Here is a 17,025-nt window from a genome sequence, read left to right as displayed (position 1 = left end):
TGGTCAGCCATGATTGCTGCGGCCCTTACCCGCTGCCTCTCCAGCCGTTGGGCCTGGCACCGCCTTCTGCTGCGTGCCTCGCTGGCACGCACAATGTGCAAGAGGCATTGGCCTGGCAGCACTGCCCCCATTTCGATCTCCTGCCCAAGCCCAGCCTCCTCAATGACGGCTCCCTGTTGTGGACTTTGAAGAGCCTGTCAATCAAGCGCACTGTCAGCAAGGCTGCCTGCAATGCTTTAAAAAGTCCGAGAAAAAGTTGCAGACAAAAATGCTTCTAAACCCAGCACAGCTTTACACATTGCTGTCGGTCTTTAGCAAGCACTGGGTACCGACACAAAAACTTAACGTAGGCACCGTCAAGTGGTCACAAGACTTTTTCAGCTGAATTTCACTTCTGGGAGGGGCCTCGGTGGTGCACACTTTGATGACGCACTTAAGGAGGCTTCGGCAGCAGCGGAGGAGGGCGGATATGCTCACCGCTGGAAAAACACATGAGGGCAATTGCGCGAACGACGGCCATTCTGCAGAAACTCGGCGGCCATTCCCCGTCGCCCCTGGCCGCTGCTTTCTGGCGGCCAGAGGCCTTAATGAAAGGGGCAATTTCAGCCCCGTAATGTTTATACTTTTGCCATAATCTATATATGTGCAGTCCCAGGAAGTCATCAGAAGAGAATAATGGGGCACTTTTTTTTAAACATGACAAATAAATATTCAAATTGATCAGAATTACTCTAGTTTGGTTCTGTTTACCACTTTATACGATAAAAATAGAAATATTGTTTATTACGAATAATCAGGTGAACAATGGGGATCTTGAAGTAGTTACTGAAATATTAATTGATGGGAGACAGGTAGCTTCCATTATTACTGGTGTTCCACATACCAAATAATTTATTTCAGTTTGGAAACTTATCGTGGGTATAAAAATCCACAATTCTTCTGACACATTCCCATCGTAACTTTAGCTTGAATATACTGGAAGGGCCTGAAATTAGGCCAGGACCCAGATATGCTGAGCCTGGCCTAACATGGGCGTTTCTGGATGTTGCAGTGGAGTTTCAACCTCCCGAAACAAGGTCATAGGTGTATAAAAAACTTAAATGCAGCTCACTTACAAAGAGGGCCACCACTCAGCTTTTCCAGGAGTAGATGCAGCTTAGCAAGTGTCCACCATAAAAAAGGCATGGTTTTCTTTTTTTTAGATGCCTTCTTCTGGAGCCAAGAGGAGGAGGGGGTGCTCTCCTGGGCCCGACAGTTCTCTTGAGGGCTGCTGCTTGGCTCATAATCGTCCCCGACCCATTCTCCTTTCCCCTCACCCTCCCATCTGAGCACGTACCTGAAGCGCTAATGAATTTCTACCCCTTTGTTTTCATAATAAACTGACATTAAAAGGTACAATTGTGTAAGTGAGCAATGTGATCCTACAGAACAACCAAAATAGCGATTTTGTTTCTGTCGTCTCTGCCCTGTGTCGGTGATGCAATCTAGAGGATTAATGAATACTATAAAAATATTGTTACACAATTTGTTGATCACTGTTTGTATAGTGCTACAATATGCGGCAAAGACATAAACTCGAATATATTCTTAATTAATATATAAGTGTCTTACTTAGGTGACTGTTGGAAAGGGTATACAAAACCTCCTTTTGGGTTTAATTTTTTCTGCTTGGGGGTCGATGGAGCAGGAGCAAGAATCATATCAATCCTGAAAAAAGTGAACAATAACAAATCATCAAAACTCATTTTGTAATTAGAGTAATTCTGCACATTTAAACTACTATTAACTCCAAGTGAAATAACTCAATCAGCAGATGCTAGCAACTCATTCATTTAAAAATAGTTCCAAAAGATTATGTTTATAATGTTAGAGATGTATCATACTAAGTAGAAAATAAGGAAAACCTTTGTATCTCCTCCTCACCCATGAAATCAAAATTTTAAATTATATTCTGATATTGCCATTTAACCATTTAAAGTTGGATCTCTGACATTATTAGCAAAGTTGTGGGTATTAGATTAATATAAAGATGCAATGTGACATCTGGCAGAATCAGCGTTAATGGCTCAGAATATTTGGCATGCCACGTTAGATAGATTTTTTTCCCTCAACCTTCAGCTCGAAAAATGTTTGCAATGTAAACTGCTGGAAGTGTGAACTGATAACGGCACAGCGAGTTCAACGGGAAATCTGGGACCTTGGTGAATGATGGGACCAACAGTCTATCTACTTAACCAATGAGGTTTAAGCATAGAGAAAGAAACAGAGTGAATGATGGAGAAGGAAATAGTGATATTTTTCTAGAGCGAGCAAGCTGTCTCTCTTCATCTTTGTAGTCATAGATGTCCCTCTGTTAGTTGACTTCAGTTATCTTTGTTCAATAACAACCTTTACCTAACAGATACAGAAAGCTGCCTACGAAGGTACTGTGCACTAGGACAAGGAGTAAAACACCGGGTTAGCTTGTGAGGCTCTAGCAGCCAATTGCAGGCAGAGAAAAGTATCACCTAACTATATATGTGACCAAGATCAGACAAAGGTGAGAGTGAAGCTAGCTCAGGTATCGTCATTCATGTTTAAGGTGGGTTCATTCGCTACTGAAACACTCCTGAAGCTAATGCCTGCACCCCCGGGATGGAAAGACATGGCTCAATCATGAGGATGAGGACATGTAAGCTTTGAACATCGTTAATCACATATAGACTTCAGCTACTTGATAAACTAGTTTTAAAGCTGTTAATGTGTCAGCTATTTCAGGAATTATACTTAAAGTAATCTCACCAATTCATAACCTCAGACTCTGGTTGTTGTTATAGTTAGTGTTCAGCATCTGTTCGGGCTAAACTGAATTGCACATGTAACGTTTGCTATGATTTGTTGCTCAACTGCTCGATAACCCTAATTACATTGATGCATGCCTATTCAGCTTTCATGTATACAACTTTAAATTTAAGATGTGATTTGTAAGCAATAATTAGTGTTTCGTGCATGACTTGTGGTTCGGTTTCTACCTTGATAATTTGACTAGAAAGAGTCAATTCACTCAGTCAGCAGCTTTAATGCAACCTAATCAAGGGTTAGTAAACCAAATTCATTTTGACCCTAATTGGTTAGTGTAAGATGATACGGTGAGCTGAGTCTGGCATAATTCATCCCTTGACCTATGCTAGGAAGTAAAACCTCAGACAGTTCCTTAGTAAAGATTCATCTGCTTCTTCGGCATATATTTGTCAGGATACTGAAACCCAGCTTTCTTACACCATGCACAACTCAGCAGTCGCTTGGTCGGCACTCCTTCACCAGATTCCATATTCACCCTATCCATGTGGTTGCAGTATTTACAATCTACAGGATGCACTAGAGCAAATTGCCAAAGCAGCAGCTCCCAGCCCTCTGACTTCTGCCACTGGGAGGACAAGAATAATATCAGAGGAACACTGTCACCTACAAGTTTCCCTCTAAGTCATGCAGCATCTTGACTAGGACATTTATCACTGTTCTTGCATATTTTGTGTCAAAATCTTGAAATTCTCCAACTAAGACCATAATGGGAACAATATCAGCACAAAGACTGCAACAATTTAGTGACAGCCCACTACCTCCTTCTCAGGTCTACTAAAGATGGGCAATAAATGTGGCCTCTCCAGCATTACCCACATTCCGTAAAACATTTTTTATACAAATTATTAAATTCAGACATTTAAAGATGTGCCCATTCTCACTTTTATGTTTTTTTTTTACCATTTACCTTGACTGGAGATATTTTATTCTTGAAAGCATATCCAAATGTCCTGCTGAATACTGTTCAATAACATCCTTCACATCATAAGGTCGTAAAGTCTCCTTGAACTTCTTCTTGGTGAGGAAAAATTTCATGATACTGAAAGGATAAAGGAGATGGTTTTTATTTCTCTTTCACTGATTCAAGTACCAACTGTAAACAATCAGACGCATCCAGCAGTCACTTATTTTGAAAAAGTGTTTATTCATCATTGGGTGTTACAGGAAGAGAATATATATATATTTTATGCATGTTCTCGAACAAACTTTCAGCCATTTTATCATATTCAATTTTGAGAATTAATATGTGCAATTCCCCAGTGTTGTGACCGAAATAGCATCAATCTTATCCAGCATACTTATTGCCAGTTACATTACATAGGATTACATAGGACACACGGCACAGAAACAGGCCACTCAGCCCAACTAGTCCATGCCGGCATTTATGCTCCACTCACGCCTCCTCTTATCTTTCCTCAGCATAACCCTCTATTCCCTTCTCCCTCATAAGCTTGTTTAGCCTCCCCTCAAATGCATCTATACTATTTGCTTCAACCAGTCCTTGTGGCAGTGAGTTCCACATTCTCACTACTCTTTGGGAAAATAAATTTCTTCTGAATTCCCTACTGGATTTCTTGGTGACTATCTTGATGGCCTCTTCCCGACAAGTGGAAACATTCTCTCTGTACCACTCGATCAAACCTTTCAGAATTTGAAAGACCTCTATTAGGTCACTCCTCAGCCTTTTTTTCAAGAGAAAAGAGACCCAGCCTGTTCATCCTTTCCTGATATATATACCCTTGCGTTTCTGGTATCATCGTGGTAAATCTTCTCTGCACTCTCTCCAGTGACTCTATACCCTTTTTATAATACGGTGACTAGAACTGTACGCAGTACTCTAAGTGTGGTCTAACCAAGGTTCAATACAGGTTTAGCATAACTTTGCTACTTTTCAATTCTATCCTCTAGAAATAAACCCCAGTGCTTTGTTTGCTTTTTTTATGGCCTTGCCAACCTGTGTTGCAACTTTGAGTGATTTGTGTATTTGTACTCCGAGATCCCTTTGTTCCTCTATCCCACCTAGACTCGCACCCTCCAAGTAATAAGTGACCTCCCTATTCTTCCTACCAAAATGTAATACCTCACATTTATCTGTGCTGAACTTCATTTGCCCTTTCTGCAAGCTTATTAATGTCCTCCTGTAATTTGTGCGGCCCTCCTCAGTATTGACTCCCCCCCCAATTTGGTGTCATCCGCAAATATAGAAATTGTGTTTTTGATTCCAAAGTCTAAATCGTTAATATAAATTGTGAACAACAGTGGTCCCAGCACTGATCCTTGTGGAACACCACTATCCATCTTCTGTCACTGTGAACCTTTTACCCCTACTCTTTGCTTTCTGCCTTGAAGCCAGCTAGCTACCCATTCTCTGCTACTTGTCCCCTGACTCTGCATTCTCTGACCTTGCTCATCAGTCTATTATGGGGTATCTTTTTGAAGGCCTTATGAAAATCTAGATAAATTACATCCACTGCATTACAATTGTTTATTCTCTCTGTTACCTCTTCAACAAATTCAATGAGGTTGGTCAAGCAAGGCTTTTTCTTTTGAAATCCATGCTGACTATTCATTACTATATTTTTGTTTTCTAGAAGTTCTTCTATTTTCTCCTTTAGTAGGGATTCTATTATTTTTCCTACCACCGATGTAAAGCTGGCTGGTCTATAATTTCCTGGACATGTTCTGTCCCCCTTCTTAAATACAGGTATTACGTTAGCTATCCGCCAGTCCTCTGGAACGGCACCTTTTTCTAATGAATTATTAAATATGTGTAGTAATGCCCCTGCTTTCTCTTCCCTGGATTCTTTTAAAATGCGTGGATGCAATCCATCCGGACCAGGAGTTTTTTTATCCTCTTTTAATTTGATTAGTTTGTTTAATATATCCCCTCTTTTAATTTTAAATGCACTTATCTCATTATTAATCTTATCATCCAATATCATGTCCACCTGTTCTATCTCCCTGGTAAATAACGAAGCTAAATAAGTATTTAATATTTCTGCCATCTCTCTATTGTTACCTGTGGTATAATCCTGTCTATTCCTTCATGGCCCTATTCCCATCCCAACTTTCCTTTTTTATTGATGTGCCTATAAAATATTTTACCAATTTGTTTTATGTTCCTTGTTAATTTAATTTTGTAGTTCCTCTTTTTTTTTTAACTTCTCTCTTAACCTCTTCGTATTCTCCCTTATCATGCATGCCCCTGTTGTCTCATCATCATCATAGGCAGTTCCTCGGAATAGAGGAAGACTTGTTTGCATTCTTAACATGAGTTTTTAGGTGGCTGTACAGTCCAATACGAGAACCACAGTCCCTGTCACAGATGGGGCAGATAGTCGTTGAGGGAAGGGGTGGGTGGGATTGCCGCACGCTCTTTCCGCTGCCTGCGCTTGATTTCTGCATGCTCTCAGTGACAAGACTCGAGGTGCTCAGCGCCCTCCCGAATGCGCTTTCTCCACTTAGGGTGGTCTTTGGCCAGGGTCTTTCCAGGTGTCAGTGGGGATGTTGCACTTTATCAAGGAGGCTTTGAGGGTGTCCTTATAACGTTTCCGCTGCCCACCTTTGGCTTGTTTGCCGTGAAGAAGTTCCGAGTAGAATGCTTGCTTTGGGAGTCTTGTGTCTGGCACGTGAACTATGTGGCCTGCCCAGCGGAGCTGATCAAGTGTGGTCAGTGCTTCGATGCTGGGGATGCTGGCTTGGTCGAGGATGCTTACATTAGTGCGTCCTGTCCTCCCAGGGGATTTGTCGGATCTTGCGGAGACATCGTTGGTGGTATTTCTCCAGCGATTTGAGGTGTCTACTGTACATGGTCCATGTTTCTGAGCCATACAGGAGGGCGAGTATTACTACAGCCCTGTAGACCATGAGCTTGATGGCAGTTTTGAGGGCCTGGTCTTCAAACACTCTTTTCCTCAGGTAGCCGAAGGCTGCACTGGTGCACTGGAGGCGGTGTTGGATCTCGTTGTCAATGCCTGCTCTTGTTGATAGGAGGTTCCCGAGATATGGGAAGTGGTCCATGTTGTCCCCGCTGGAGTGGAACTAAACTACAGAACTAGTGGAAAGCTGTTCAACCTACTCCATCTCCAGGCCAGGTCCAAGACCACCCCTGCTGTCTATGTACTTAACGTATGCCTCCTTCCTTACCCTCAATTGTTCCTTTATGGCTTTATTCATCCATGGAGTCTCATTAATGTTTAATTTGTTCTTTCCTTTTAGCGGAATATATTGTTCATCCACGCTGTTGAACATCGTTTTAAATGTTTCCCATTGCTGTTCTATGTCGTTGCTTGCCAATATTGTTGTCCATTTTATTTTCCAAAATTCTATTCTCAGCCCCTCAAAATCAGCTTTTCTCCTATCTATTACCCTGATTTTTATCAAACTTATGTCCTTCTCAATTATCATCTTAAAGCGTATTATATTATTGCCTAGATATTTCCCTACTTTTACTTCTCTTATCTATTCTGGTTCATTCCCCATTACTAGATTCAATAGCGAATCCACCCTTGTTAAGTTTTTTACATATTGGGTTAGAAAGGAGTCTTGTACATGTTGTAGGAACTCCATTCCCTTATCCCCTTTAAGAACATAAGAACATAAGAAATAGGAGCAGGAGTAGGCCAATTGGCCCCTCGAGCCTGCTCCGCCATTGATAAGATCATGGTTGATCTTATCATGGACTCAGCTCCACTTCCCTGCCTGCTCCCCATAACCCTTTATTCCCTTATTGCTCAAAAATGTGCCAATCTAAATATATTCAATGACCCAGCTTCCACAGCTCTCTGGGGCAGAGAATTCCATGGGCTAGATTTTCCACATTTTTTGCATGCTTAACGCCAATTAACATCCAGTTTACTGCTGAAATATAGTGTAATGCCCATATATCGCCCATTTAGCCACAAAATAGAAACTGATGGGCATTTTTCAGAAACTTATCGGCGAGCGTTACTTTCCCCATGTGCGTAACGTCGGGAAAAAATAATACCGCCCGCCCGCCCACTTTTTTTGGGCGGAATCATCAGAATGGGCGAAATCAACGCCCATAATATTGCCCAGCGTTATTTTCCGCACGGAATTCACGGCGAGATTCAATAATACCACCCATTTTTTTGTCGTAAAGTGCACGTTTGGTGAAACTAACGCCCAGGAGATCGCCCACTGTCACTTTCACTACCTCGCACACACATCGCCCACAATATCGCTCGCCCAAAAAACTGCCCAGAAAAAGTGGAACTGTTCTGAACTAAAGCCAGCGTGTGGCTGCCATTTTTAAAATCGCAGGTCGCTTCATTCAAAAGGCTGCTTCAACTTCGGGGGAGTTTTCACTGACTCTGGAGTTCTTCTCATGTGAAGTGACCATCTCAACTGACATACTTTCAGACTCTGGACTATTGAGGGTTTATTCTAGGTGTATTTTAGTGAGGGAATTATTGCTTCTGATCAATCGCTATTATACTTTCATTGCAATGGGGCCAGCCATTTCTCAGCCTGCGTCGATTAATAGGCAGATGCTGCAGAATGCAGATGGCTCATAGTGTGATGCACATCATTATGTCCCCAATTTAAGACGTGCAAAAATGAGGAGGAGGGCCCGACCATAAACACCCCACACGTACAGGGAAAAGGGTCTTACCTAGACTTCTCTGACCACACCTGCCTTTGGAGACTACGGTTCCACAAGGTGATGATCAATGAAATATGTGAGCTCATCAGGCCACATATGCAGCCTGCCATCAGGACATCAGTGTCGGTCGAGGTCAAGGTCACTGCGGCACGGTCTTTCTACGCATACAGTTCCTTTCGGGCCTCCGCAGTCGAGATTTGCCCTCTGTCTCACCATGCAACCCATCGCTGCATTAGACAGGTCACGGAGGCCCTGTACACGAGAAGGATGGACTTTATCAGCTTCTCCATGACCACGGAGGCTCAGACTGACAGGGCTGGAGCATTCTACCGCATTGCTCAGTTCCCCAGGGAGCTATACAGTGCAATCACATCGCCATGCGGCCACCTTCTCAGGACCCGGAGCTTTTTCATAACAGAAAAGGATTTCGCTCGCTAAAGGTCCAACTAGTTGTCGACCACAACCAGATCATTATGGCAGTGAATGCGAAATGTCCGGGCGCCTTCGATGAGGCTCACATCCTGCATGAGAGCGCTGTCTCTGACATCTTTAAGAGTCAGCCACAAAGACAATGCTGGATGCTTGGTGATAACTGATATGACCTAGCCACCTGGCTGATGAACCCCCTGCGTGACACCCACACCGAGGCCAAGAATCAATACAACCAGAGTCACAGGGACACACGCAATGTGGTCCAGAAAAAACTAACTGTGCTTAAGCAGTGCTTCACATGTCTGGACCACTCGGGAGGGGAGCTACAATATAACCCTGAGCAAGCAGGTCGTGTGCTCCATGCTGCACAATCTGACTATCAGGAGGGGCCAAGAATTGCCAGAAGGGACTGATGGTCCACCTCAGGAGAGAGAGGAAGAGGACGACGAGGGGCTGGACACTGACCTCGGGTCAGACAATCAGGCTGACTATGCAACCATGCCCACGACCCCCTCCAAACCGCAGGAAAGGGCCCCCGGGGGCTACATAGCTGCAAGACTCTTACGTGAGGAACTGATATCTGAACAATTTGCCTGAAAGAACGTTGCTGTGAGTGACAACGTTGACACACTGCTGTGTGTGCAGCTCAGACATCAATGGTGCCCATCACCTTGGTGCCAGTTAATCTTTACGTTGATTGAAGTTAAGTTTTATTTAACCCTTTCATGTTAAGGAATCACCAGTGTGTAACGGTCCAGCTATCTGAGACAATGCGCAACAAGGTTATGTTCAATAAAAACATTTTTATACCGACATTGGTCTGAAATCGTAGGTATCACAGGCAAAAACACCCAACCCCCGCCCACACCGCACTTCATCCATGATTGACATCAATCAAATGTTCAACATGTCCAGCAACACAGAATACAAATGCAAAGCAGGAGGGTGGTCCCCTCCCCCCATACATTGCAACAAATTGCATACACCCAGATGGAGATATAACACAGCCATCACCTGCGGACATGCACCTCACTTTCCTTCCCCCCTCCTCTTCTTCTCCCCACCTCAACCCCTTCCCCTCCTCGCTCCATAGCCTGGACGAGGAGCTCCTCAGGCGCTGCCTCATTGGGGGGGGGGGATGAAGGCAGATGCGTTCGTTGCACGGTTACGGGAGCGGGAGGTGCCGAGGGGGCAACATTCTCTGATGCAGAAGTAGGATCTTGGTCCTAGCTCTCATCTGTCGTTCGCAGTGGTGGTGCGGAACCTAGGGCTGGAGTGCCATGCTCTGAGACCACCGGGAGGCCTGTGCCAGAAGTGTTCCTGGCTATCGCATCCAGGGCCTCCGCCATCCGTGGAATGTACTCAGTCATGGTGGCCAGCTGTTGGGACATGCCCCCCAATGCTTCGAGGATCTGGTCACCAATGTCTACAGTCCTCCTGGACAACTGTACCCTCTCTCCACTCTCATGGACAAGACCTGCCATGTCCACAAGGCCTCCGCGGGGTCGGCGCCGTCCTGGGAACAAATGGGGTGCCCTGTGGCGAGGTGCTTGGGCCCAGTACCGCCAGAGTGGAGGCGGGAATGACCAGAGGACCACTAGATGGCCTTAGGGTGGAATGACTTTTGGAGCGTGGTGATGAAGGTTCCTCAAAGTCCGCGCTCTCATCCATGGAGAACAGATCCAATGGATTGACGGGCAAGAATCGGAGCTCCTCAGCACCAGATGTAGGATCATCCAGTGAATCTGGCCCCACGCCCCCACCTTCTGGCCTCTGTGGTCTTCCTAGGGCCGCGCTGCTGACTGAGCTGCAAAACACAAATTAGGAGAAGAGGGTGCTAGGGTGACAAGGTGAGTCCAGCGCTACACACACATATGCACGACAAAAGCACCACCGCTATCAAAATCATCACAGACATCACATTTCATGACCATCAACACATTATCATTGCAATGATTTTCATTAGGCCAGCATTATTTCTATGACAATTTCAGAAATCATCTATCATATATGATTGTTCGGATATGAGTGGGAGTGACATCTATTGATTTTACATCACGCAATGGTGTAAGCTTTACTCACATGGCATCACTTCAGGGTCTGCAGATGCGTCTGTGGCTGTTCGGGGGTGCTTCCCCACGAGTGCAAGCACCCGCTCCTCCATGTCAGTGATGTTGCTGGGGACTGGTGGCCCCCCACCCGTTCGCCTCTGCACGGACCTCATCATCGATAGCTTCTTCTGTAAAAGGTGACAGGACAACATGGCATGAGATCATTGCGTGATATCATTGCTAAATACTGTCACAGAGACTGATACAACACATAGCCGACAGATGTAATCATGCTTATTATGATAATTATCATTCTTTACCCAAAGACGTGCAGCGTGACCGCAGGCTTGGGGTAAAATATTCCTGATAAAAGTGGAAGACCTCACATCTGCTGATAGTCAGTCATGACTGTTACAAATCAAATTATATAAATACATAAGCACATGTAAATAAATGTAATACTTACTCTTGCGGATCCCACAAGGTCGTTCCATCGTTTGAGTCATGGTTGCCCTCACGCACCTCGTTGGTCGCCGACGAGACCACCTCTGCTATCTCGGTCCATATCCTCTGGTAAGCCTTTGAGGTGGGCTTCTCACGTCCTCACTGTGTCAAATCACCCCAGCTTAACTCGACCTCCTGCAAGAGGGAGGCATTTGCCTCGTCCGAGAATCTACTCGCCCTTTTGCACCCTCCAATGTGCTCCTCTCCCACCTCACTGCTCTTTCCAGCGTCAGTCTCCACAACGTGCTGTGATGCCTCTTCCTTTCCCTCCATTATAGGCCAAATTCGGGCAAATATCTGCCTGGTAACAGCTACTTTTTGTTTGCCTACTTGCTGTGAAGCTCTAAAGTCTCCCTCCTTCCTCCCAAAGCAGCCACACCACACCCAGCCACGTCTTCACTCCCTCTGAGTGTTGCCATGCGGTTGCTAAGGACAGCGACACTTTACGGCAGAAGGTCAGCGAGATTTAACGCTACCGCCCATTTCATATTGCTCGCGGTAACGCCCAATTTCAAAAATGGAGACTAGGTGCTTTGAGAATGGACGAGAAGCCAGCGATCTGAAAACCTATTTTTCCCACCCACGCCGGAAATATTGCCCATTTTTGGGCGATAAGCACAAAAGTGCAAAATCTAGCCCCACAGATTTACAACCCTCAGAGAAGAAATTCCTCCTCATCTCAGTTTTAAATGGGCAGCCCCTTATTCTGAGACTATGTCCCCTAGTTTTAGTTTCACCTATGAGATATCCTCTGTGCATCCACCTTGTCGAGCCCCCTCATTATCTTATATGTTTCGATAAGATCACCTCTCATTCTTCTGAACTCCAATGTGTATAGGCCCAACCTACTCAACCTATCTTCATAAATCAACCTCCTCATCTCCGGAATCAACTTAGTGAACCTTCTCTGAACAGCCTCCAATGCAAATATATCCTTCCTTAAATATTGAGACCACAACTGTATGCCATACTCCAGGCATGACCTCTCCAATACCCTGTACAGCTGTAGCAGGACTTCTTTGCTTTTATACTCTATCCCCCTTGCAATAAAGGCTAACATTTCATTTGCCTTCCTGATTACTTGCTGTACCTGCATACTCAGGTCTGTCTGTACAGCAGCACTTTGCAATTTTTCTCCATTTAAATTATAATTTGCTTTTCTATTTTTTCTGCCAAAGTGGATAACCTCACATTTTCCCACATTATACTCCATCTGCCAAATTTTTAACCCACTCACTTAGCCTCTCTAGATACCATTGCAGATTTTTCGTGTCCTCCTCACAATTTGCTTTCCCACCCATCTTTGTATCATCAGCAAACTTGGCTACACTACACTCGGTCCCATCATCCAAGTAATTAATGTATAAATAGTTGAGCCCCCAGCACCGATCGCTGTGGCACCCCACTAGTTACTATTTGCCAACCGGAAAATGAGCCATTTATCCCGACTCTGTTTTCTGTTAGTTAGCCAATCCTCTATCCATGCTAATATATTACCCCAACTCCGTGAACTTTTATCTTGTGCACTTTATCGAACGCCTTCTGGAAATCCAAATAAACCACATCCACTGGTTCCTCCTTATCCACCCTGCTGTTACATCCTCGCCGTGGGATGGTGAGGGGTCACCGCACACGGCGATGACGTCATCGTCGGTTGCGCGACGACCCGGGGCGCTAACCGTGGGATACGACGCTGCCATGTCTGCGTCTTCGCAACCTACTGGGCAATTTCTCGGGAAGCGGTAGTGACCCCTCCCCAGGCGAAGACTATCTTGCCTGCTCGAGGGTGTGCTAACGGAGTTATAAAAAGGGGAAATTTCGCCCCCATAAATTTGAGACTTCATGGACTACTTACGAACATCAGAATATTTCTATTGCAGTGTGTAAATACTGGGTTTGATAGCTTTAGCTATGTTTTATTACCAAGGTGCCACTTAAATTAAAATGGGTCTGTCACAAAAGCTCTGCAGCTCTCTGCTACTATTTCTCTGCTGTATTTTGGAAGGATAAATTACCATACCTATTTTAACCTCTTATGGCTAGTACAGTGAGTTGTAAACCTTGAACTAGAATATTATGGATTATAACCCCTTTTTCTAAAGTCGAGACATTGCTTCCAAAATCTGCCATATGTTGACATCTTCTGGACAATGTTGCTAAACATAAGAACATAAGAAATAGGAGCAGGAGTAGGCCATTTGGCCCTCGAGCCTGCTCCGCCATTCAATTTGATCATGGACTCAGCTCCACTTCCCTGCCCGCTCCCCATAACTCTTTACTCACTTATCGCCCAAAAATCTGTCTATCTCCGCCTTAAATATATTCAATGACCCAGCCCCCACAGCTCTCTGGGACAGAGAATTCCACAGATTTACAAACATCTAAGAGAAGAAATTACTCCTCATCTCAGTTTTAAATGGGCCTGGCACTTATTCTGAGACTATGTCCCCTAGTTTTAGTTTCCCCTGCGAGTGGAAATATCCTCTCTGCATTCACCTTGTCGAGCCCCCTCATTAGCTTATAAGTTTCAATAAGATCACCTCTCATTCTTCTGAGCTCCAATGTGTATAGGCCCAATCTACTCAATACCCTCATCTCCGGAATCAACCTAGTGAACCTTCTCTGAACAGCCTCCAATGCAAGTCTATCCTTCCTTAAATACGGAGACCACAACTGTACTCAGTACTCCAGGTGTGGCCTCACCAATACCCTGTACAGTTGTAGCAGGACATCTCTGCTTTTATACTCTATCCCCCTTGCAATAAAGGCCAACATTCCATTTGCCTTCCTGATTACTTGCTGTACCTGCATACTAACTTTTTGTGTTTCATGCACAAGGACCCCCAGGTCTCTCTGTACTGCAGCACATTGCAATTTTTCTTCATTTAAATTATAATTTGCTTTTCTATTACCTATCTCTTCTGTCCAATTAATATCGGGGTAGTTGAAATCCCCCATGATTATTATTATATGTTTTTTGCTCATTTCCCTAATTTGTCTGCATATTTCTTCCTCCACCTCCCTTCCACTATTAGGTGGTCTGTAGCCTACACCTATTAGTCAGATTGATCCTTTATTATCTTTTATCTCTATCCATATGGATTCTATTTTTGTCTCTGACACCTGGGTCACTTTTTCCTACTGCCATTATGTTATCCCTAATAAAAACAGCTACTCCACCTCCACTTTTTCCTTCTCTATCTTTTCTAAATATGTTATACCCCGCAATGTTTAATTCCCAGTCCTGATTTTTCTGAAGCCATGTCTCAGTAATCCTTAGGTATGTCTGGTTCCTTGCAATGCATGATTGCCTCCAGCTCCCCTGTTTTATTACGGACACCATGTGCATTGCTGTATATACAGTTTAACTCATTTTTAATAGGACTTGCCCTCACTTTATGTTTAACCATAATTTTAGAATCCTGTTCTATAACTCGATTTATTCCCTTGCCATTAATGTCCTCCCTTACTTTATTCTTTCCTATGTTCTCTTTTCCTGTTTTGTTTATATTTAGGCTGGTTACGCTTCTTGTAGATCACTCCACCAACATAAGAAATAGAAGCAGGAGTAGGCCATACGGCCCCTCGAGCCTGCTCCGCCATTCAATAAGATCATGGCTGATCTGATCATGGACTCAGCTCCACTTCCCCGCCCGCTCCCCATAACTCCTTATCCCCCTATCTTTTAAGAAACTGTCTATTTCTGTTTTAAATGTATTCAATGTCCCAGCTTCCACAGCTCTCTGAGGCAGTGAATTCCACAGATTTACAACCCTCTGAGAGAAGAAATTCCTCCTCATCTCAGTTTTAAATGGGCGGCCCCTTATTCTAAGATCATGCCCTCTAGTTCTAGTCTCCCCCATCAGTGGAAACATCCTCTCTGCATCCACCTTGTCAAGCCCCCTCATAATCTTATACGTTTCGATAAGATCACCTCTCATTTTTCTGAATTCTGATGAGTAGAGGCCCAACATACTCAACCTTTCCTCATAAGTCAACCCCCTCATCCCCGGAATCAACCTTGTGAACCTTCTCTGAACTGCCTCCAAAGCAAGTATATCCTTTCGTAAATATGGAAACCAAAACTGCACGCAGTATTCCAGGTGTGGCCTCACCAATACCTTGTATAGCTGTAGCAAGACTTTCCTGCTTTTATACTCCATCCCCTTTGCAATAAAGGCTAAGATACCACTGGTCTTTGTGATCATTTGCTGTACCTGCATACCATCCTTTTGTGTTTCATGCACAAGTACCCCCAGGTCCCGCTGTACTGCGGCACTTTGCAATCTTTCTTCATTTAAATAATAACTTGCTCTTTGATTTTTTTTCTGCCAAAGTGCATGACCTCACACTTTCCAATATTATACTTCATCTGGCAAATTTTTGCCCACTCACTTAGCCTTTTGCAGATTTTTTGTGTCCTCCTCACACATTGCTTTTCCTCCCATTTTTGTATCGTCAGCAAACTTGGCTACGTTACACTCAGTCCCTTCTTCCAAGTCGTTAATGTAGACTGTAAATAGTTGGGGTCCCAGCACTGATCCCTGCGGCATCCCACTATTTACTGGTTGCCAACCAGAGAATGAACCATTTATCCCGACTCTCTGTTCTCTGTTAGTGAACCAATCCTCTATCCATGTTAATATATTACCCCCAACCCCGTGAACTTTTATCTTGTGCAGTAACCTTTTATGTGGCACCTTGTCAAATACATCACATCCACTGGTTCCCCTTTATCCACCCTGTTCGTTACATCCTCAAAGAACTCCAGCAAATTTGTCAAACATGACTTCCCCTTCATAAATCCATGCTGACTCTGCCTGTCTGAATTTTGCTTATCCAAATGTCCTGCTACTGCTTAACTCCTGATATTCTTTCAGCAGGACATCCTCCCTGTTCTTACCTCTGTTATTTGTTCCAACATTGACCATGACAACTGGACTTACCCCTTCCCTTTCAAGTTCCTTGCCAGCCGCTGTGAGCTATCCCTTGCCCTGACACTGGGTAGGCAACTCACCCTTCATGATTCTCGTTTTATTTTAATATAGTTGCCCAGAACTTAACAGACTGACAAGCTGAATATGCATTTGCCTTTTCAATTCCAATAGTATGAGATAGTAAAAGGCTACATCAGAATATAACAGTTAATAATTAATTATTTTTTACTAAATCCGACAGGGCTATATCTAAATAGCATCAATAGTGTTATGTTCAGAATAAATCCACAGAACTGTATCGCAAGCTCAAACTGTTGTGACCTTGGTCTCTTTATTCAGACTCCAGAGTGCAGAAACATAGAAAGTAGGTGCAGGAGTAGGCCATTCGGCCCTTCAAGCCAGCCCCACCATTCAATATGATCATGGCTGATCATGCAACTTCAGTACCCCATTTCTGCTTTCACTCCATATACCCTTGATCCCTTTAGCCATAAGGGCCACATCTAACTCCCTTTTGAATATATCTAATGAACTGGCTTCAACAACTTTCTGTGGTAGAGAATTCCACAGGTTCACAATTCTCTGAATGAAGAAGTTTCTCCTCATCTCAGTCCTAAATGGGCCTCAGCAACAT

General features: G+C 44.0%; 1 protein-coding gene across 1 annotated transcript in view; it reads right to left on the bottom strand.

The window, feature by feature from the left end:
* Positions 1-17,025, bottom strand: part of kcnq3 (potassium voltage-gated channel, KQT-like subfamily, member 3) — a 636,930-nt gene that overhangs the window by 34,072 nt on the left and 585,833 nt on the right. Inside the window, exons 12-13 of the mRNA XM_070875993.1 lie at positions 3,749-3,880; positions 1,612-1,707 (exon numbers count right to left, since the gene is read on the bottom strand). Of these exons, the coding sequence (XP_070732094.1) occupies positions 1,612-1,707; positions 3,749-3,880 (228 nt within the window). The remainder of the gene's footprint in view (positions 1-1,611; positions 1,708-3,748; positions 3,881-17,025) is intronic.

Source organism: Pristiophorus japonicus, chromosome 1 (assembly GCF_044704955.1).
Source record: "Pristiophorus japonicus isolate sPriJap1 chromosome 1, sPriJap1.hap1, whole genome shotgun sequence".
Lineage (NCBI taxonomy): Eukaryota > Metazoa > Chordata > Chondrichthyes > Pristiophoridae > Pristiophorus > Pristiophorus japonicus.
Note: the sequence above shows the minus strand (reverse complement) of the source record. Positions and strands in the feature narration are given on the sequence as shown.